The sequence below is a fragment of the Rhinopithecus bieti genome, unplaced genomic scaffold, assembly GCF_001698545.2.
Source record: "Rhinopithecus bieti isolate Rb0 unplaced genomic scaffold, ASM169854v2 scaffold_8783, whole genome shotgun sequence".
Lineage (NCBI taxonomy): Eukaryota > Metazoa > Chordata > Mammalia > Primates > Cercopithecidae > Rhinopithecus > Rhinopithecus bieti.
In genome coordinates this window covers 2,730,375-2,753,209 of record NW_016806197.1, presented here as the reverse complement: position 1 = coordinate 2,753,209, position 22,835 = coordinate 2,730,375, and the positions used below count along the sequence as shown (strand labels likewise).

The window sequence follows — 22,835 nt, the reverse complement described above, 5'->3', positions numbered from 1 at the left end:
GTGGGTCAGTGGTTCCCAAACATCTTAAACCAGCTGAATTGGAATCAACAAGAGTTTATTAAAATTACACACCTATTAAAATCTAATCCTTGGGGTTTGGGCCCAGGAATCTGTATTGTTAACAAGTATGGATCATGACTTTTTTTTTTTTTTTGAGACGGAGTCTGGCTCTGTCGCCCAGGCTGGAGTGCAGTGGCGCGATCTCGGCTCACTGCAAGCTCCGCCTCCCGGGTTTACGCCATTCTCCTGCCTCAGCCTCCCGAGTAGCTGGGACTACAGGCGCCCGCCATCTCGCCTGGCTAATTTTTTGTATTTTTTAGTAGAGACGGGGTTTCACTGTGTTAGCCAGGATGGTCTCGATCTCCTGACCTCGTGATCCACCCGTCTCGGCCTCCCAAAGTGCTGGGATTACAGGCTTGAGCCACCGCGCCCGGCCTGGATCATGATTTTGAAACCAGTGGGTTACAGGTGGCCTGGCAGTGGCTGTGTTCTAGTCCCTACTCTATTTCCAATACTTTTTCTTGGAGCCTGCACTGTGCAAGTGGAAATCCTGACTGTGCCACCCACAAAGGAACCACCTGGAGCAGGCAGTAGACCTCCCACCATGATGAGATCAGTGATCTTAAGATCAGGATCAAGTTTAAGAGGTAACTCTAGTCCTAGCGCTGTACACCTATGGTACTCACCACTATGCTCCAGGCTTTTGGCCAAACATCCTAAATAAAGAATGTTAGATATGGGGATTATCTAGCTAACCTCCTCACATTTGACAGATGAGTAAACCAAGACCCAAAGAAAAGCAAGTTGCATACAGAACAGGGCTATTATGGACTCAGCCAAGAGCAGAGCCCTCATCTCCTAACCCCGCAGGTCATCTTTTTCTAGAACAGCACTAAGAGGTAGCCACTAGCCATGTGTGGTTATTTCCATATAAATACATGAAAATTAAATCAAATTAAAAATTCAGTTCCTCAGCCATACTAGCCACATTTGAAGTACTCAAAAGCTCCATGTGGCTTGTGGCTACCACCATATTGGATGGTGCAGATACAAAACATTTCCACCATTGCACAAAGCTCTATTGCTCTAGCACTGGGCTAGAACCTGGCCTTTCATTTGAAGGCAGTAGGGAAACTGGATGGTTTTACCAGTGTTTTCTTCCCTCAAGCAATTACTGCAGAAGATTAACTACAAGAGAATGTGGTTGTTCAATTACAGTAGCTTAACAATTATCATTTTGACAAACTAGAATTGTATACACATAAAGGCCACTGAAACCCCTCCCACTAGGCCAAGATGGGTCTTAGATGCCTTATATTAAGAACCAAATCAGATGCACATAAGAGTCCATTTCAAAGCTCTGGCTGGTCTAAAGACTGAAAGGTATAGGGTCCATTACTTATATCTGGTAGGTTGGAGAGGAGTATAGTTAAGAGGTAGGAGAAATAAACCCAAGGAAAGAAGACTGCTCTGCATAATAAAGTATTAACTGTAAGGTGGATGAATGGGTAGAAACTGTTTCTCTTCTTCCTTGTAGATGTATATTGTAATAACTAAGATTACTTGTCCATGGAAGGTATGCTCAATCCAATAGTTAACCAATGGAAACACTGAAAAATAAGAGGCATTTGTGCAATTCTTGAAGGCAGACCTGAAAAATGATCAGACTTGGGAGTATCCTTGCCTACTTACTCTGGACTAAACAGACATGGAGGAAAGTACTGCATGGAGAAGGGTTAGAGGATTAGAGATGGCAGTATCATAAAACAGAGGTTTTGGTGAAGGAAGCATCTGGAAGGCCAAGGGCAGAGCTAGTTTCACCCCCAGAGAACCCCTGCACAGGGCTCAGCAGCTCCTGGGGCTCTTCCCTCGGATCATAAAGACAGTCAGGCCGGGCACAGTGGCTCAAGCCTGTAATCCCAGCACTTTGGGAGGCCGAGACGGGCGGATCACAAGGTCAGGAGATCGAGACCACCCTGGCTAATACGGTGAAACCCCATCTCTACTAAAGAATACAAAAAACTAGCCGGGCGAGGTGGCGGCGCCTGTAGTCCCAGCTACTCGGAGGCTGAGGCAGGAGAATGGCATAAAACCTGGGAGGCGGAGCTTGCAGTGAGCTGAGATCCGGCCACCGCACTCCAGCCTGGGCGACAGAGCCAGACTCCGTCTCAAAAAAAAAAAAAAAAAAAAAAAGACAGTCATATGACTGTATATGCAGGTTCACATTTTCCCTTTGAATTCTCTGTAGCTCTTCCAGCCATTCAGAAAAGTCTTGATATACCTATACAAACTTGTCTCACGGTGGTTTGGGGAACATGGGGTGGGGCGGTGAGAGGGAGTGTGGGCTGCCCGGCAGTTGCTCCCTTGCTGATGTCTTTGTGGAGGGAGCAGTGTACTGGTGAGGGAACTCTTGTGTGTCCAGGAGTTCCAGACAGTGAGCAGATAAAGAACCCACAGCGGAGTGGGGGTGGAAGGCAGATGACTCACAGATATTACAGAGAAAAGCTGAGCCTGGTGGGGGTGGTGGAGGTGGGCAGGACTGACGCTTCTGTCATACAGGTGCGCTCACGTACACACAAATTACCATCAGACAATCAAGGTGGCCTTGAACCAAATTGATTTGGATAAGATTTATTGATCAGATTGTTTTAGAAAACCAACAGCAAAACACTGACAAGGTACATAAATACAGATTGGACATTTTAGGGTAAATTCACTATATTTCCTACTTGCTTGTAGGAAACCAAGTAAAGTGGAAAAGCTGTCCTGATCATATGGCATGCACACCAGACTGCAAAAGGACGTCCACACTATTTAACAGGACTGTGGCAAAATAGCTTTAAAGTAAGGCGAGCATTGTGTATGGCCCAAGCATACCCTGTAGGAAGAGCAAAGCTAGGCTCACCTCCCAGAGACTGCGTCTCAGAAAGAGGCTTCCTTTCTTGCCTAGGTTCTTCCAGGAAATTCGTCATTGGCAGGTGCTTTTCCAGGGAGATGCCTGTGCTCTCCCTGTGCAGACTCTGTGCACAAGGAAGTGGCTTTAGAGAGTGTGTTTTCTGATGCCTCCTTTATATTCTAAATGTATAACTAGTAAAATAACAATTACTACCGCTTGGTGAAATTGTTTTTTGTTTTTTGTTTTTTTTTTTCCTGAAAATTGCCTCTGACTCCATCCTGTACACTGACTAAGCAGGGCCCTTAAAAAACCTTATAAAAGTTTGTTTTTTTTTTCAAATTAAAACATGAAAATTACAATAAAAAGATGGAACTACTTTTGTAGCACAACTCAGAACTTATGTTCATAACACCAGACTAGGGAAGAGGTCGCTTTTGGCTGAATCTAATGACCTTAGAAGGGAAAGGCCATTGCTAGATGGGATCTGGTGGCAACGCACACAGAGGTCCTAGAACTATGAAACCTACCTCAGGCCCTGCGGGTGCGTCTGGAGTCCCAAGGCATTTGGGGAACCAGAGCAATTTCAGCCAACAGTGACCAGTTTTTAGAATGGAGCTGATGATCAGAGGACCATAAACCTTCATCCACCCTAGAGCTCAATGCCAGAAAAATTAATACAAAAAAAAAAGGAAAATAGCTTTTTGTGCTACATCAGAATGCTGGCAGGTAGACAATTTAGTAACCTGTGCCACTTTCTAAACATCTGTAAGACCACAAAAAAAAAAAAAAAAAAAATTGGTTTTACAGAATACTAAGACCAACACAGTCTTAGAGGATCATTCAACCTTTCCTACATGCCAAGTTGTGTGATTGGAAAATGGAGGAAATCTTGCAAGATTAGAGGAAAAGCAAGTATTTGTTAAGAGCCAAATAAATGTGTTCAAATAATGGAATTTTCTCTGTGTTGCACACAGCTTTTCCTTCCCATAGGTACTAAGAGTTCTTTGGTGGTTAGAGGAGAGATGGCCTGGAGCTCAGGGCAGGAGATGATGCTGAAGAGTTACATCTACTCAGGATTACCACCTGTGGTTCCTAATTTCAGCATTCAACTCTAATTGTTCAGACTGACTAATTACAGGCAATCAGCTGCTTATATGGTCACTGGTTGTCAGCTCCTACTGATTGTTCCTTTTCCTTTTCTAACTACTCATTAGCCCCATTCCATGGAAAAACAGGTGCTTAGAGGGAAGGATAGAGAGGAAAAAGAAATGTAAATGAATCTATTGTTTGATAGAAAAGTTGATTCGCTGATTATCTATGGATTTCAATGATCTGTGCTTTACTCTTGCTACTGGTGGATAACCAAAGGTCACTGTTAACCTATCTTTTGCTTAAAAATGTTAATATGCTTATTATACTTTAAAATCTAGCTATGTAAGGACATGAATGGTTTAAAGCAAATTTTTACATCGTGTCATTATGGCCCTGAAAAAAGGAGATTCTGCCAATGGAAAGGGTTTTGTTTAGCCCCTGAAGGATAGTTAAGATTTCAATTTATTCTGTGTCAGTTTATAGTTTTTCCAGGACGTGGAAAATATTAAATGAAGAAAGCATCATTTTCTTCATTTAATAAAGTGTTACATTCCCAGATAAATTAGTATATACATGGGAGAACGGATAGTGTTAAATACTAGGTTTTAATTCTCCATTTAGGAAACTCCTTACAGACGGACTTCCTTGTTCTCGGGCAACAAAATGTAAGACATGCAAACATGAGCTAGTGCAAAGATGACAGGGAGAAAAAAAATCTCAACTCTAACACACTTAAGGAACAGTGAGTCTCTAAGAGTTCCATCTTGGAGTAAGAAAACATAGACTTGAAAATCCAGCTTTACCATGAGTTGGCTTAAGCCAGCTGATCACATCTAAAATTCTTGGCATAATTTGACCCTAAAGTAATAAGCTCACTTCCCCAAGACGCAAAAAAGTAGTCTACCTGCTTTATAGTTACACCCTATATATAATCTGTATATATCCATATGTTTCTATATATTGCACTTAAATTTACAGGACTGTAGTAAGACGGCTGGGAGTACCTCAAAGAGGCAGAGAAGCAGCAGGCATAAACTTTCCTAAATCAAGTAAACAGTGTCCGGAATTTCGAGTGCTGGTTATAGGTATACTGAAATGCCTGATGACCCCTATCTAATTTCTAGTTATCTACACTTAGTCATTCACACACAGTCATTTGGCATCCAGAACATGTGCACATGTGTGGTTCTATAGCACTCAGTGCTGGTCATACCACGTCATTTTTACTAGTGTTATATTAAAAGAAGACACTTTGGACCAAGGATATATACTTTTATGAAAATAAAACACACAGGTCTTCGATGTCAGGCCTCCAAGGTCTACCTCAAAGAAGACTGCCCTCAGGAGGCTTAACAAAGGATGCCAGCAAGTGTGGATGGAACCAGACCACATCTCTCTTCAGCTCTCTGGTGTAGCAGGGCTAGAGACTCGCTTCTATCCTAAGGATCATGAAAGTCTAAGCACAGAGGCTGAGCATTCAGTCTTTGGTCCCTGTATAAATCCAGGTCAAAAATCCTCTTACCACCCTAGACAGCCTGGCTTGTTCAATTGGGATATATTTCCACCAAATATCCAGAGGCCAGGCTGGAGCCATGCAGCAAAGCTCTGTTTTGGACTAATGGAGCTGCTCAGACTGGCTTGCTCTGGGAGAGCACAGAGAAGCAAGCCTGGCAGTGGTGGCAGGAGGTTAAGGGCTACATAGACTGGTAATGGCAAGATGTGGGAGGATGGGCCCCTAGAGGAGCTGCTCCTTTTCCTGCCTCTCTCCCACATTCCTCACTCCCCAGAAAGGACCCAAGTTCACAGGTGCGTGGTTATTATAAGACTTCCCAGAATACAGGCTCCATGAACTCAACCCGTCACAGAGGGGATGGTATGATAAGGCCTAGAAATCAGGAGCATGTCTGGAGGCTGTGGTTTTCTCTTTTCCAGAACTGAACACCAGATGGTAACTTTTTAACCATAGCACAAAGGTCATTTTAAATCCACACATAAGCTAAAGAGATCCCTTCTGAGATGAAGGAAAAAGAATAACTTTAAAAGCTAGGTGAAAAAAGAGGCACTTAAAGGAAAGGTGTGTTCCAACTCTCCCATGCAAGTCTCCTGCTGTGAGGTGGCCCCGGGAGGACCAGCGCTGCCCCTTGCACGCCTTCAGCACCTTGAGTACACCTGCGGCTTACACATGCGAATGGTGAGCCTCTTGCTCAGCTCCCCTAGCAGCCTGATGGCAAAGCAAGTGAAAATTTATGTCATTCTTTTTAGAATTAAAAAAAACAAATCAAACAAACCAGAATTGAAATTTCACACACAAAAAATGAATGCTACTCAGTTTCATTCCTTCCTCATGCTAGGTTTTAAATGATACTTGGTTCTTCAGGAAGGATGACCTGTGGCTTTACCCCCAAGACCTTGTATCCAATAACTAGACAATTACTCACAGCACCATGCACATTAAAGCAGACAGAAAAGAAGGCAACAAGCTAAGGGAAAAATCAAGGACCAACTGCCTGAGAAAATGGCAGGTACCTGGCCCAGAGATTAGAAAAGAAACAAGTTCTCAAAAGGAAATGGCCAAGATGATAGCCAAAGACCATAGCCTGAGCGGAAGCCAAGTTAACAAGCCCAGAGGATGCAGGTTTTCTCTGCCTGGCTCTTCCCTGGCCTCCCTCGGGAACTTGTGTTCATGTTACACGGCATTTACACCACGTATTTAGGGTCTGCAATTCCCCATGAAGAAGTCAAAGAGATATTTAAAACCATTCATAAGCATAAGAGAGTTTCAAAACCGCCAGAATGAAGAACTTTGGCCACCACAAGTGTTTCCATTTGAAACATTCTTGATGCTATAATTTCTAAGAGCAACAACAAAGAGCACAACCACGACACACACGTGAGTCCTTTGACAGCCAACTCTACCCACTGCTGGCACCGTGAGGATGAGAAAGAAATCACTAACCAAGAGGTGCTGGGCTGCTTAACCTTCCTTCAAAGCCAAAGTAGTAGGTTTGAGTTATCTATGCAACAAGATGGCAACCACTGCTGCCATCAGACCCAGCTACTAGTCAATTAGACGCATCTTGAAAACACTAAGTTAAACATCTAGGTTTAAGTATAACCTGCAAGATTCCCAAGGTTAGCCTTCTCAGCTTCCCCTAAACTTGTGGTTGTTGCTGTTGCTAGATGTAAAATTTTAAATTTCATTTTGTTTATGTTGATGATGTTTTAATTTCTAGAACATTGTATGACATGGAACTGTTCAGAATTCCTTTAAAATGAATCTGTCTTGATTAAAACATTATTAAGGTACTTTCAGGCTTTCCCTTAACTCCATCGAGAAGGAAGAGGGAGTATGTGAATACATGTGCATGTAATGGGTCAGGAGGAAGAGAAGCAAAGAAGGAAGCACATGGGAAAGTGAGATGTCCATAAACTGAAAAACCAATTTACAGAAAGGCATCTGATGTATTTTCTAAATAAGGCCTTGATCAGGGTAACCAATCCTCTTTGTAGCACATTCTACACTGCCCATAAATAAAGGAGTCTCTTTAAATTAACATTTCCAGTATCAATGAACAGTCCAGAAATCCTCATTTCAAGCGTTCGATGAGTCCCTGTGTGAGTCCAAGATGCAGAAGCTGTGTTCGGGAGAGGTTTGCAAGGTTAGGGAAGGCCGCAAGCAGCTTCTCCCATGCCAGTTCCAGCAGGCTAGGTACGACCAGCCAGATCTTAAACAATGACCCAGTCCGTTTGTTTTCATGGATGTTCACCACTCCTCCATGAATGTACATGCAACCAGCCTATGAGTGGTCAAAACAGGACAAATTCAAATGGGAGAGAAACATACAAGGCTGAAGACTCAGTGGGGAAAGAGCACAGTAGATGGAATCAAACTGAAATGAGACAAGAATTCCTCACTGATCCCAATATCATGTGGAGATCAAGAGGGTTTAAATAACGAATTACTAAGGGAAAAACTATATATATATATATATATGATTTTTTTTTTTTTTTGAGACAGAGTCTCGCTCTGTCGCCCAGGCTGGAGTGCAGTGGCACGATTTCGGCTCACTGCAAGCTCTGCCTCCAAGGTTTACGCCATTCTCTTGCCTCAGCCTCCTGAGTAGCTGGGAACACAGGCACCCACCACCACATCTGGCTAATTTTTTTTTTGTATTTTTAGTAGAGACGGGGTTTCACCGTGTTCACCAGGATGGTCTCAATCTCCTGACCTCGGGATCCACCCGCCTTGGCCTCCCAAAGTGCTGGGATTACAGGCGTGAGCCACTGCACCCAGCCTATAAATATGAATTTTTTTTACTTCAACAACAAACAATTTCACTATTAACTAACATTAAACTAAAACTATATTAAGTATCCAAAATGCCAAATATTGGTAATACAAAGATGAAAATAAAGGCCATCGCTTCAAGAAATGAGCAGGACCTTCAATAATATGGTATCAAGGGGTTAAAACGATTCTACCCTCTCAGGAAACACCTTTGACATCATGGTCAGGGCCGGAATGCCACAGGTAGCATTTCTCTTACATCTGTTATTCTCTCAAATTTGGGTGTGATGATTTTTCTCCTCTTTTCTCAGAGGATGGCCTAGCTTTGGGAGGAAGTTTTAAAAATACATTATTAATAATCTAAGGTTTGCCCATATCTGAGTTTTTTTCTTGCTAATATCTCTAAAAAGATTTCTTTATCATCTGTAACTACATAAGGAAGATATGAAAATAAAAACTTACTGGTGTAACTGCTGCACAGTGAAAATAAACTGGCTCTGGCATGGTAGCTGGGAGCTTCACCCATTGGAAAGTCTGCAGATTCAACTTCCAGATATCTCCCAGGATCACCTCTCCATTATAGCCCCCACAAATAAAAACATCTATGAAGAAAAGAGAAAGCCAAGATCACACAAAGGAAAAGAGCCAAAACTATGGAGTGTTTTAGGGTAGGTCACACAGCCAGCTGACATGTGGCCAGTGAAGTGGATTGCCCCATGACACAGACGACTTCTGCTGTGCAGCCTCTCATGCTGTTGTCTTGTCCCTCAATAGAACTGAGATGCTACGTCAGGGTATTCACTGGGACTAAGGATGCAAGCCTCTAGGGAGCCTTCATGTCAGTTTCCAAACTCAGACACATACCTACAGATGCCAGGCACAGAAAGTGAAAGAGCAAGGGGTCTAGGGAAGATAAACAGAAGGCTCCGGAAAACAGACAGGAATGCTCATGCTCTAAAAGAGGTGACAGCTATGCAGCCCCAGCTGTTCGTTACCATAAGAGACTTAAGGTTGGCAATTGCCAGATTGCCCATTTTTTTTCAAGGCAAGCTTGGAAATCTGGATATGTTTTAAAATGAAATATTTTGATTTTAAGTTTTGGCTACTATTTTTTTTTTTTTTTTTTTAAAGAGACAAGGTCTCACTATGTTACCCAGCCTGGTCTTGAACTCCTGGGCTCAAGTGACCCTCCCGCTTCAGCCTCCCAAAGTGCTAAGATTATAGGCATGAGCCACCACCCCAGCCTCAAAACAATTTTTAATACACATATGAGCCAAACAAAACACATATGCAGGCCACCAGTTTGCAAACTCTTCTTTAAATAATGTCCTGGAAAGAATATACATTTATCTGTTCATAGACTCTAAAGTCTCTGAGGAGGAACGTTCACTGCAGTGTTCAGTTTAGGAACACAAGAGAGGCTCTTCCAAGCTTTCTTCAGCTAAAAGAGGACAAACTGAAGCTCTGTTTGATCTGTACAGTTATTAGGAATAATTTTCCCAAAATGAGAGGTGTGGGTTTTCTGGTAAAATCAGTTAGTTATAACTGATTAGACAACTTGTAACAAAGGCTATGTGAACCTTCAAATGAAATGCCTAGAACTAAGGTTGAATTCTATTTGTATGGTGCTTGGCCTCAAAGAATTAAATGAATAAATTTCTTAACTCAGGTCTAGACCAAGTTTAAGCTAATACTTAAGCTATAAAATGCACTGGAAACTTTTTTGGCTAGGATTCAAGGAAAATCTAAAGTACAGTTCCATTCTGAGAGAGAGAAATGTGAGCAATGTCATTATCTATAAATTTTATCCAGAAAGCAGGAGCACAATAAAAAATCCCTCTGAACTAGAGATGGCAGAATAATCCTAGTTATATCTGAACTAAGTTGCTAAAAGCATACAGGCTATCTAACTCATTTATATATACTTTCCTCCCAGAAAAAAATTAAGAGCTATATCAAACGATGAAATAAGTTGTAAATTAAAAGACAGGAAGGTTATCCAGAGAGGAGTCACTTATCACATTTAGTTAAAGTAGCTGCAGCTGCTTTCTGAAGCCATACAATGCCTTTGTTGTAATATAGCCAAAGAATGAGCTAAGAGTTCCATTTGGCATCAGAGAGAGAACAGAATCAACTTTATGAAATATCACTCTGAAGGAGTTATTACAATTTTAATATAATGTTTGCTGAGGTCTCTACAGTATAAACAGTCAAAATTATTAGTATTAGTCACCATAACCACAGACATCTGTTGAGGTGTGGGATGCTGGAAGATCAAGTGCTAAAATAAAAGATTATTTATCACCATTTTCTGAGTTCTCTAATAACTGAGGGAACCCAAACACCATACTAGTTTACATGACGAAAATGGCTGAGAGAGGCATAACTACTAATTTCCCTTTAAGTTTAAACTACCAGAAATAGACTTTTCTCAAAGTTATGAGCCTCTTTTGAGGGGGCTATCTTTAGGAAATAAGATATTTTCAGAAGATACAATTACAGAAATGGAAGCAAAATGTTATTTAGAATCCTTACCATTTTTTATTTGAACACAACTGTGACACCTTCGGGCTGCAGGAAAGCCTGCCAAACACACAAACACAGAAGTTCCATTACTTACAGAAAGACTGGGAATCACACTGATACAACACAGTGAAAGACATACTATGTGTAACTCAAAACAATCCCTTTGTTGCATGTTAAGCAAACACTGACTAGTCCTTTCACTCCCTCCGTATTTCAAAAGCCATCAGGAGTCTCATCCTAACAGTACAATGCTAAGGTGCCAGAAACAAAGAGGGAAAGGACAGGAGTTGCTAGTGGCTTTCCCAAGCCCTTTTACCCACACAGAGATAGGTAGATCTTCATTATTTATTTAATTTAGAGACAGGGTCTCACTCTGTTGCCCAGGCTGGAATGCAGCAGTGCTATCTTGGCTCACTGCAGCCTCCACCTCCTCGGCTCAAGTGATCCTCCCACTTCAGCCTCCTCAGTAGCTGGGACTACAGGTGCATACCACCATACCCAGATAATTTTTTGTATTTTTAGTGGAGACAGGGTTTCACCATGTTGCCCAGGCTGGTCTCGAACTCCTGGGCTCAGCCTCCCAAAGTACTGGGATTATAGGCATGAGCCACCACACCCAGCTGGTAGATCTTTATTTAGGCTCCAATTTCTTATATCACCCATATTTCTCAGCTTCTGCCAAATAATTCAATAAAGAGGATTAAAAGTCTCTTTCCTCAATCACTAAGGATAATTACTGTGTGGGGGAAGGGGGGGTTTGTTTGTTTGTTTTGTTTTGTTTTGTTTTGTTTTGTTTGACAGCAAGACTCTGTCTCCCAGGCTGGAGTGCAGTGACGTGATCTTGGCTCACTGCAATCTCTGCCTCTGGGATTAGCACATACCACCACACCCAGCTAATTTTTACATTTTTAGCAGAGATGAGGTTTCACCATGTTGGCCAGGCTGGTCTCAAATTCCTGACCTCATGATCCGCCCACCTCGGCCTCCCAAAGGGCTGGGATTATAGGTGTGAGCCACCATGCCCAGCCCTAAGGAATAATTATAATTGGACTAAGGAATACAAGTATTTTCTAATACCAGTTCAACAGATTTTTCTTTTCTTTTTTTTTTTTTTTGAGATAGGGTCTCACTCTGATGCCCAGGCCGGAATGTAGTGGCTCAATCATGGCTCACTACATCCTCTATTTCCCAAGCTCAGGTGATTCTCCCACCTCAGCCTCCCGAGTACCTGGGACTATAGGTGTACACCACCATGACCAGCAAATGTTTTTGTATCTTTGGTAGAGACAGGGTCTCACCATGTTGCTCAGGCTGGTCTCAAACTCCTGGGCTCAAGCGATCTGCCCACCTTGGCCTCCCAAAGTGCCGAGATGAAAGGCGTGAGCCACTGCACCCGGCCCAACAGATACTTAACTTGCCATATAACTCAGTAAAATTACTTTTTCCTTCCAAAATGAGTAAAAGTGTAATATATGTTTGTTAAAGATAAGTTAAGCAATACTTTAAATTTACCTATTTTTTCATGGGGTTTTGTTGCAATTTCCTCCCATGCATTCGTTTCAAGGTTGTATGCATGGATCTTAGAGAAAAAAAAAGAACACATACACATACATAAATAACTGTAATTTTAGCTAGCCTGAAAATGGATTCTTTTAAAAACAGACTTTGTTTTTTAAAGCAGTTTTAGGTTCACAGCAAAACTGAGCAGAAGGTACAGTGATTTTCCATATAGAAAACTGGACTTTTAACAGCAGCAGCCTGCATAAACATATATTCTTAGTTGAAAAGTCTTTCTTCTTTTCTTTTGCTTTTTTCTGATCTTTCCAAATATATGGGAAAACATTAAATGGGGCAGTTGAAAATTAAACACATATATGATTTTGCTTTTTATTTTATTTTTTATTTTTTTTGAGATGGAGTCTCTGTCACCCAGGCTGGAGTGCAATGGCACGATCTCGGCTCACTGCAACCTCCACCTCGTAGGTTCAAGCGACTCTCCTGCCTCAGCCTCCCGAGTACCTGGGATTACAGGTGCCTGCCACCATGCCCAGCTAATGTTTGTACTTTTAGCAGAGACGGGGTTTCATCATGTTGGCCAGGCTGGTCTCAAACTTCTGACCTCAGGTGATCCGCCCACCTCAGCCTCCCAAAGTGCTGGGATTACAGGTGTGAGCCACCACACCCAGCCCACTTTTTTAAATTCACAGAAAAAAATGAAGAAAAAGGTTGGAATGAGAAGCTGCAGTGCATGTGATTCTTGATTTTCTTCTATATGTTGTTTGCAACTTCCACATTTTCTACAAGGGGCATGTATCATTTTTATAACAGAAAAAAGCAAGTGTTTGTAAGGGAATGTGGGAATTCAGTTTTGACAAAAGTTGAAAAAGACCATTAAGGTTCCAAGCAGTCCAGGAGCTCTACAGCCTAATGTAGGTTTCCCCTGGGATGTGTGACTATGACATTTTAGAAATGCCACAGGGATGGATGAATAACAGCCCTTCAGAGCTCAGCTTTCTCAAGTTCGTGACGTGCAACCCTAAACAAGCCTGTTCTTTTTAGATACACAGCAGTGATGATGATGCGGATGTGACATTCTGAGAATGCTGCTTCCAATTCTAATTAGTTGCTCCATTCAAGCTACTATGCCTTCCTTTTAGTCACTTTCCTCATCCAGCATAAGGGGATAATTTTCACAAAGTATTTTCAGTGTGTGATAAATAACACCTGTCAACTGAAAGCATTTTGGGGTACAGGGTTCAACCTTATAATATAAAGTGCATCCAACACAAAATAGGCGTTAATGAGGAATGTGCTCAAAAATTAAAATATCTAAAGTAACAGAATTATCTTGCTTAGTTGACACATGCCTCTTTCTAGCCTTCTCCCTTTCCCTTTTTTTCTTTTTTAAAAAATATACCTTGTTTAAGGAATATGCTGTCCAGGACGTACCACCTCCCAAGATGTAAATCCTCTGCCCGTCATGTGCGATTTCATGTCGGTATCTGAAAATTTACAATAAAATTCACTTATAATTAAGTGAAAAATGATCTACCTAAGATTTAGCTATAAGGTTTTATATTACATCATTATTTATAATAATAAATTATTGGAAATAACCTAAGTGTTTAACAATAGTGAATTGGTTATATGACTTACAGAATATACATAAAATGGATTAGTATGCAACCAATAACAGAGTAGGTACCAGATAGTGGTTAATGCATTGAGAACTTTTTTGTGTCATTTTTTAAAATAAATTGCATTAAAAATTTATAGATACATAAATATATATAGAAAATGGCTATTAGGATATAATCCAAAACATTAAACCTGGTTATCTTTGAGTTTAGACTTGGATTTTATTTTCTTCATTTTGCTAATTTGTATTTTGTAGATTTTCTATAACCTTTTGTGATAATTTTGTATAAAGGGGAAAATATTACATAGTTTTAAAAAGTGATCTGCCTACATTTAGAGACCTTAGACTATGAGTTTGCAAATTAAGATACTTATTTAGCAGAAAATTATGCTACATAGAACTGTGGATATAATATAAAACACCTCAGAACTTTCATCCAGGCAGTCTAGCTAAAAGCTAAAATAATTTCTAATATGTCCATAAAATGACTCAAAGAAAGCAACCACGTGAAAATGCTTTGAAAACTTAATCTATTTCCTTCTTTACCTGAAGTCTTTGTTGCTGATAAAATAAACTACATCAAAATCATTCCAGTAAGAGGCCAACTCCCAAGTCCTCTTATGTTAGTTTTACAATGATCAGCCCACTAACAGGCTACAATTAAGATAAATTCTTCCTTAGCACCTATATGCTATTTTGTTTAGAGGCAACAAAGAGACACTGGATTCATCTAAACAGAGTTAATAAAAAATGTTTTACTGTCTTTGCTTTCAAACTGGAGGGGAAAAAAATCTCTTCAAGTGTTTCAGTGAGTTTAATTCTTTTTTCTGTTCTTTTTTTTTTTCAAGACAGAGTCTTGCTCTGTCGCCTAGGCTAGAGTGCAGTGGCGCGATCTCAGCTCACTGCAACCTCTGCCTCCCAGGTTCAAGCAATTCTCCTGCCTCAGCCTCCTGAGTAGCTGGGATTACAGATGCCCACCACCATGCCCTGCTAATTTTGTATTTTAGTAGAGACGGGGTTTCACCATGTTGGCCAGGCTGGTCTCGAACTCCTGACTTCATGATCCACCCACCTCAGCCTCCCAAAGTGCAGGGATTACAGGCCGCGCCCAGCCACAGTGAGTTTAATTCTATGAAGAGGCAACTGCTATTAGCAAAGAAAAGTGAAAGATACAGATCTGCTACTAGAAGGCAACTAGAGAAAACCATGTGATGTTTAACACGACACTTAAAATGAATGACCTTTCCATCCATCCATCCATCCATCCATCCATCCATCCATCCATCCATCCATCATTCATCACCGATCCACCCATGCAAGCTTCCTTCCATCTATCCAATCAACATTCACATTCACTGTGGGGATGGCCCTGTGCCCTGTACTGATGATATGTCTGTGAGAGAATGAGGCAAAGAATTCTAATATGCAAGTTAAGAAGGGAAATCAGGCGTGGCATGGTGGCTCACACCTGTAATCCCAACACTCTGGGAGGCCAAGGGCAGGCAGATTGCTTGAGCCTAGGAGTTTGAGAAGCAGCCTGGGCAACATGGTGAGACCTCATCTGTACAAAAAATTAGCCAGATGTGGTGGCACATGCCTGTAGTCCCAGCTACTCGGGCGGAGGGCTGAGATGGGAGAATGCCTTGAGCCCAGGAGGTCAAGGTTGCAGTGAGCCATGATTATGTCACTGTGCTCCAGCCTAGGTGACAGAATGAGACCCTTTCTCAAAAAAAAGGGAAATCAAAAAGTAACTGGACAGTAATTGTTTTGCCTGTAATATGAAATTTGGCTATAGTTGCTACCACTGGTTTCTTCTTCAAAGTGTTACTACTATCTTCCTAATGCAGAAAGACTAAATATAAGAGGAAATGACATGGAAAAAATTCGGTAGTTTAGAAGGAAATACTATTTCCTCACCAGAAGAACTTTTTTTTACTATAGACCTTTCTTTACTACTTACCTGAGATCTAACATCTAACAGCCAGTTAGTTACTCTAACTGGAGCCAAAGGGTTTTCTTCATATTGCCAATACTCTGAAAGAGGTCAAATGTTAGCACAAAAGAATAAATATGCTTGAATCCTAGAACCTCACCTCTCTTCTGGTAGATCACAGGATAGGTTGTTTGGTTTCAGTTGTGTCCACTCTCTGGTATTGAGATCTAACTTGTGCAGGTCTGTGCTGTATATATAGCCGGTTGTCCCTCCAAAGACATAAAGGGAGCCATTGATGATGGCCATAGCCTGGATAACAATGAAAGGTGAATAAGACCAACTTGTTAACACTTGATTAAAGAATGTAAACTTACCAGACACCTCCAAATCAGGTTTTATGAAATTTTCTTGTACTTCTTAATCTTTTAATGTATCAGACTCTTAAAAGAAGATTTTAGAGAACCCAGAGATTATTTTAAGAACCTGGAAAACACCTTTGGAAAGGAAAGCTTTACTCAACTGGAAAGAAAGTCCTACCTGCCAAGATGATTCTTAAGGGTCCTGGCTGACCAAATAATTTCTAGCCCATGGGCACATACAAGCACTTCCGTTGAAAGCTGCTTCTCCCTATAAGCAGTCTGAAGTAAAATGCTCTCAAGAAGCAGCAGATATGAAAATAAGCCACCGCAATCTCCTAAGTAGAAACCCTACTTAGCAGTTCAAGGAACCTGACGTTTTCCAAAGGACTCTTTTCAATGAAAGTTTCAGCTATTGTTATGGCCACTTCTTATAGTTTAAATGCCTCCTGTGGAAGCAACAAAGTTGTCTAGTATGTGCTCCTTTGAAGTCAAGCTCAGAAGCTGTTTATCAGTACTAATGCCGGCAAGTCAAGAAAGAAGTCAAAGCTTGGTTGTTTTAAGCTTAGACTCTCAAAGAGTCTCTGATGTATCGGGGGTTGCTCCCTATCTTTCTGGATATAACTTTTCAGACCTAAGGTTTGAAGTGCTGGAACCTAAACTAATCTCTACAAAATGTATGTATGTTTTAGCTCAGATCCATGTAAAAGTTTCTTCACCAAGTGCTTTCTCATCTACTCAAGAATCACTCTAAAAATGACCAGGACCCAGGCCATAGTGGAGCCCAATCTCTCACTGGGGGTGAGGGTGGAGGTGGAGGTGGGGTTCTAACACTTAAAGGAACTTCCATACAGGTCTATATCCTGACCCTAAGTTGAATTAGAAAGTGAAAAAAAAAAAAAAGGAAAGGAAAGAAAAGAACAGAACATGGCAAGTAACCAGATTTACAAATTATAATTTCATATCAGAACTAAAAAATCAAGTACTAACCACAAATAACTCTTCTCCATTAAAATAAAATGGTAACAATTACAAATATTCTAACACCATCCCCAGACTAGAAAAATATGAACAAATACACCATGACTGGCCACAGATTGGTACCTGTCCATATATACGACTGGGTTTCTTCCCCCGACAGCTGAGCAAAGCCCATCTCTTATACTTCACATTACACACATGGACGTCATTGCCGTTGCTCTCTCCAAATGGGATGCCCGTACCTCCAAACACTAACAGGTTGTTTCCATGCAGCACAACTGAGGAAGGAGAAGCACAAGTTCCATTCACAAATGGCTACCTGCAATGTGTTCCCACATAAACCCAGAATATCTGAGAAGCTAACACATATCTGCTTTAATGATCTCATATGATAGCTCAAATCACTGACATCTAACTAGTAGCTGAGCATACCAAATCTGAAAATCTGAAATCTAAAATACTTCAAAATCCGAAACTTTTTGCGCACCAACAATGATGCTTAAAGGAAATGCTCACTGGAACATGTTGGATTTCAAAGTTTTGGATTTGGGATGCTAAGTACAATGCAAATATTAAAAAAAAAAAATCTGGAATGTAAAACACTTCTGGTCCCAAGCATTTCAGATAAGGGGTACATGGCCTATACTACAAAGTTCTGCAGAAAAAGATCGAATATCACTATATGGGCTCTATCATATAGTTCATTGGTAGGCATATATGACGTATTCAATACATATTTATGGAATTCACTAAATACTCTGTATAACAATATTGAGTTGTATGAACTACAACCTACCCAGTATACCACTGCTGCTCAAGACAGTTCAAGTATGCAGCAAAGCAGAGAAAAATGAAGCATCATCTTTGCCTTAGCAAAAACCCAAGGGGACTCCAAATAAAGGGATTAAAGGGACATTCTGTTTTTGCCAGGAAAATGATCTCTACATTTAAAATTATGATTTCTGTCATTTTAATGCTCTACCAGATAAAACAAAACACACCAATATCCAGCAGGCAACTTTGGTGTTCTTCCTCCTGTAGCTCTTTTGTTCCTGCCACCACACACATACACACACACACACGTACCCACGTATTCTCTTCACTCATACATATGCTCACTCGCTCTCTCTCGCTCTCTTTCTCTCTCTCGAAACAGTGCTCCTATGTTATTTCAGTGGCTTTTTTTTTTTTTTTTTTTTTTGACAGAGTCTTGATCTGTCGCCCGGGCTGGAGTATAGTGGCATGATCTCAGCTCACTGCAACCTCCACCTCCCAGGTTCAAGCGATTCTCCTGCCTCAGCCTCCCTAGTAGCTGGGATTACAGGTGCCCACCACCAAGCCCAGCTAATTTTTGTATTTTTAGTAGAGACGGGGTTTCGTCACATTGACCAGGCTGGTCTCAAACTCCTGACCCAAAGTGCTGGGATTACAGGCGTGAGCCACCACGCCCGGCCGGCTTTTTTTTTTTTTTTTTTGTAACTCTTTTTTTGTTTGTTTGTTTGTTTGAGAGGCAGGGTCTCGCTCTGTCACCCAGGCTGGAGTGGAGTGACACGATCACAGCTTACTGCGCCTTGACCTCCGGGACTCAAGTGATCCTCCTGCCTCAGTTTCCCAAGTAGCTGGGACTACAGGTCTGTGCCACCATGCCTGACTAACTTTTGTATTTTTTTGTAGAGATGGGGTTTTGCTATTGTTGGCCAGACTAGTCTTGAACTCCTGGGCTCAAGCAATCCACCCACGTCAGCCTCCCAAAGTGCTGGGATTATAGGGGTGAGGCACCACACCTAGCCTTTATTTATTATTTGTTTGAGTCAGAGTCTTGCTGTGTTGCCTAGCTGGAGTGCAGTGGCATGAACATGGCTCACTGCAGCCTTGAATTCCTGGGCTTAAGTGATCCTCCCACCTCAGATGTCCAGGTAGCTGGGACTATATGTACAGGCCACTATGCCCAGCTAATTTTTTTTTTTTTTTAAGAGGCAGGGTCTTGCTACATTGCCCACGCTGGTCTTGAACTCCTGGCCTCAAGTGGTCCTCCTGCCTTGGCCTCCTAAATTGCTGGATTACAGGCCTGAGCCACCATGCCAGCACTGATCAGTGATCTTTGACGTTACTATTGTAACTGTTTTGAGGCGCCATGAACCACGCCCGTATAAGACAGTGAACTTAATCAATAAATGCTGTGAGTTTTGACTGCACCAATCAGCCATTCCCTCATCTTTTTCCCCTCTCCTCCGGCCTCCCTATTCCCTGAGACACAACAAGATTGAAATTAGGCCAGTGAATAATCTTATCTCTGAGTAATAAAGTGAAAAGAAGAGTCTACCGTATCTAACTTTAAATCAAAAGCTAGAATTGACTAAGCTTAGTGAGGAAGGCATGTGGAGAGCAAAGAGGCCGAAAGCTAGGCCTCTTGCACCCAACAGTTAGTGCCAAGTTGTGAATGCAAAGAAAAGCTCTTGATGGAAATTAAAAGTGCTACTCCAGTGAACACACGAATGATAAGGAAGCAAAACAGCCTTATTGCTGATAGTGCAGAAAGTTTAAGTGGACAGATGATCAACTACAACATTCCCTTCAGGCAAAGCCTAATTCAGAGGAAGGCCCTGACTCTCTTCAACTCTATGAAGGTGGGGAGAGGTAAGGAAGCTGCAGAAGAAATGTTGGAAGCTAGCAGAGGTTGGTTCAAGAGGTTTAAGGAAAGAAGCCATCTCCAATACATAAAAGTACAAAGTGAAGCAGCAAGTGCTGATGTAGAAGCTGCAGCAAGTTATCCAAAAGATCCAGCTAAGTGGCTACACTAAACAACAGATTTTAATTTTTTTTTAAATTTTTTTGAAACGGAGTCTCACTCTTATTGCCCAGGCTGGAGTGCAGTGGGGCGATCTTGGCTTATTGCAACCCCTGCCTTCCCGGGTTCAAGCGATTCTCCTGCCTCAGCCTCCCGAGTAGCTGGGATTACTGGCGCCTGCCACCATGCCCAGCTAATTTTTTTTTTTTTTTTTTTTTTGGTATTTTTTGTAGAGATAGGGTTTCACCATGTTGGCCAGGCTGGGTCTCAAACTCTTGACCTTGTGATCCACCCACCTCAGCCTCCCAAAGTGCTGGGATNAAAGTGAAGCAGCAAGTGCTGATGTAGAAGCTGCAGCAAGTTATCCAAAAGATCCAGCTAAGTGGCTACACTAAACAACAGATTTTTAATTTTTTTTTAAATTTTTTTGAAACGGAGTCTCACTCTTATTGCCCAGGCTGGAGTGCAGTGGGGCGATCTTGGCTTATTGCAACCCCTGCCTTCCCGGGTTCAAGCGATTCTCCTGCCTCAGCCTCCCGAGTAGCTGGGATTTCTTCCGCCTCCCCCCTTGCCCACTTAATTTTTTTTTTTTTTTTTTTTTTTGGTATTTTTTGTAGAGATAGGGTTTCACCATGTTGGCCAGGCTGGGTCTCAAACTCTTGACCTTGTGATCCACCCACCTCAGCCTCCCAAAGTGCTGGGATTACAGGTGTGAGCCACCATGCCCGGCCTCTTTTTCTTTTCTTTTCTTTTTTTTTTTTTTGAGACAGGGTCTTACTCTGTCACTCAGGCTGGAATGCAGTGGCATGATCACAGCTTCTGCAGCCTCAACCTCCTGGGGTCCAGCCATCCTCCCACCTCAGCCTCCCAAGTAGCTGGGAATATAGTCGTGCAGCACCACGCCTGGTTAATTTTTATATTTTTTGTAGAGAAAAGGCCTCACTATGTTGCCCAAGCTGGTCTTCAACTCCTGGGCTACAGTGATCCTCCTGCCTCAGCCTCCAAAAGTGCTGGGATTACAGGCATGAGTCACTGTGCTCAGTGAAAGTGGTTTCCTGAGATAGAATCTACTCCTAATGAAGATGCTGGGAACACTGCTGAAATGACAAGAAAGGATTTAGAATATCACTTAAACTTAGTCGATTAAGCAGTAGCAGGGTTTGAGAGGATTTGACTCCAATTTCGAAAGAAGTTCTGCTCTGGGTAAAATGCTATCAAACAGCATTACATGCTACAGAGAAATCTTTTGTGAAAGGAAGAGCCAGTTGATACAGCAAACTTCTGTGTTGTCTTAAGAAACTGCCACAGTCACCCCAACCTTTAGCAACGACCACCCTGATAAGTCAGCTGCCTCCGACATCGAGACAAAACCCTCCACCAGCAAAAAGATTACAACTTGCTGAAGACTCGGTTGGTTGTCAGCACTTTTTAGCAATAAAGTATTTTTAATTAAGGTATGTACTTTTTTAGATATAATGCTATTGCACACTAAAGAGACTAGTGCATAGTGTAAACATAACTTTATATGCACTACGAAACCAAAAACGTTGTGTGACTCGCTTTATTGTGGTGGTTTGGCACTAAACCCACAATATCTCTGAGGTATGCCTGTACTTTGCTCAATAGCTATTAACTGTCATTGTCCTAAGCCCCATTTGTTGACCTTCTACTACATTTTGCCTAGCATATACATGATACTTTATATTGAACCCTCTAGGATATTATTAATCCCATTTTACAAGTTAGGAAATTAAAGCTAAAACTCACCTGACAAGCTGAATTCAAACTCAGGACCCAAATAATTTAGAATCACCATGCTATGTTATTACCCTAGTAAAAAGCCTATCCACCCACAGGACGAAATCACAATATGGTGTTATAAATTATTAACAAGGAATATGGGACAGTGAACCTGGCTTCTCAGACATTTCATAAAGTCAGGAGTTACGAACTGCTTGTACTCACGTGACATAGATGCCAATTCCCGGGGCATGTAGCCATCTGTGCCCATCTGGTGCCATACTCCTGTAGCAAAATGATACCTCCAGAGTTCCCTGAAGAGAGGATAGTCTTCATTATCAGGCCCTCCCGATTCATCATAATCTGGGTTATAACCTCCAAACACATATAGGTTGGTATTATCTGCCACGCAGCGATGTCCACTTCGTGCTGGTGGAGGTCTGTGGCCTAGGAGAGAAGAGGACAGTTTTCCACAGGTGTCCTACCAGTTTAAAAGCACAAACAAAATTAGGTAACAACCATTTTAGCCTTAAAAGGGGATCAGGAAAGATGTATAACATGGATATACTTCTTATTTGTTTAGATTTATAACATGGATATACTTCTTAATAATACTTCTTATTCACACATACTACTTAAGATTTTAAGGAGCTAGTCTCTACTTCTATTTTTTATGATTACCTTCAGATTTTGATAACTGTAAAAAGCATGATAAATTCAAGAAAATGGCTGATAACTTGAAATTTTCAAGAAAAGGAGGAGGAAGGGTTTAATAATCCAAAAGCTAACAGGACAAATTTTCTAATTACCTCAGAGGAGAAAAAAACACAGGCCAACTAAATTAAACTGTGAACATTAGAGAACTAAATAAATATAATCACAAATGTGAATGAGTCATGTATAAATAAAAATACACACACATAAAATCTATGATTTTTCCACAAGATATAATTATACACTTAAAATGGAAACTGGCTGTTAAGGAGTTACAGTAAAATTTTGACTTTAACATCCTGGATTTATGGTGGTTAACAAAGAATCTCCTTATATTTATCTCAGAGAGCATCTTTCATCCTATTAAGAGCTTTACTAAGAA

General features: G+C 41.3%; 1 protein-coding gene across 4 annotated transcripts in view; it reads right to left on the bottom strand.

Moving 5' to 3' along the window:
- Positions 1–2,604: 2,604 nt before the first annotated feature.
- The window catches only part of KLHDC10 (kelch domain containing 10), a 74,943-nt gene continuing 54,712 nt past the window's right edge, over positions 2,605–22,835 (bottom strand). For all 4 annotated transcript variants that reach the window (XM_017875054.1, XM_017875053.1, XM_017875055.1 and 1 more), the window contains 8 exons: positions 21,965–22,186; positions 17,335–17,489; positions 16,035–16,183; positions 13,720–13,804; positions 12,315–12,381; positions 10,812–10,859; positions 8,739–8,878; positions 2,605–7,785 (listed from right to left, as the gene is read on the bottom strand). In XM_017875054.1, coding sequence (XP_017730543.1) covers positions 7,576–7,785; positions 8,739–8,878; positions 10,812–10,859; positions 12,315–12,381; positions 13,720–13,804; positions 16,035–16,183; positions 17,335–17,489; positions 21,965–22,186 — 1,076 coding nt within the window. In that variant the 3' untranslated portion in view covers positions 2,605–7,575. The remainder of the gene's footprint in view (positions 7,786–8,738; positions 8,879–10,811; positions 10,860–12,314; positions 12,382–13,719; positions 13,805–16,034; positions 16,184–17,334; positions 17,490–21,964; positions 22,187–22,835) is intronic.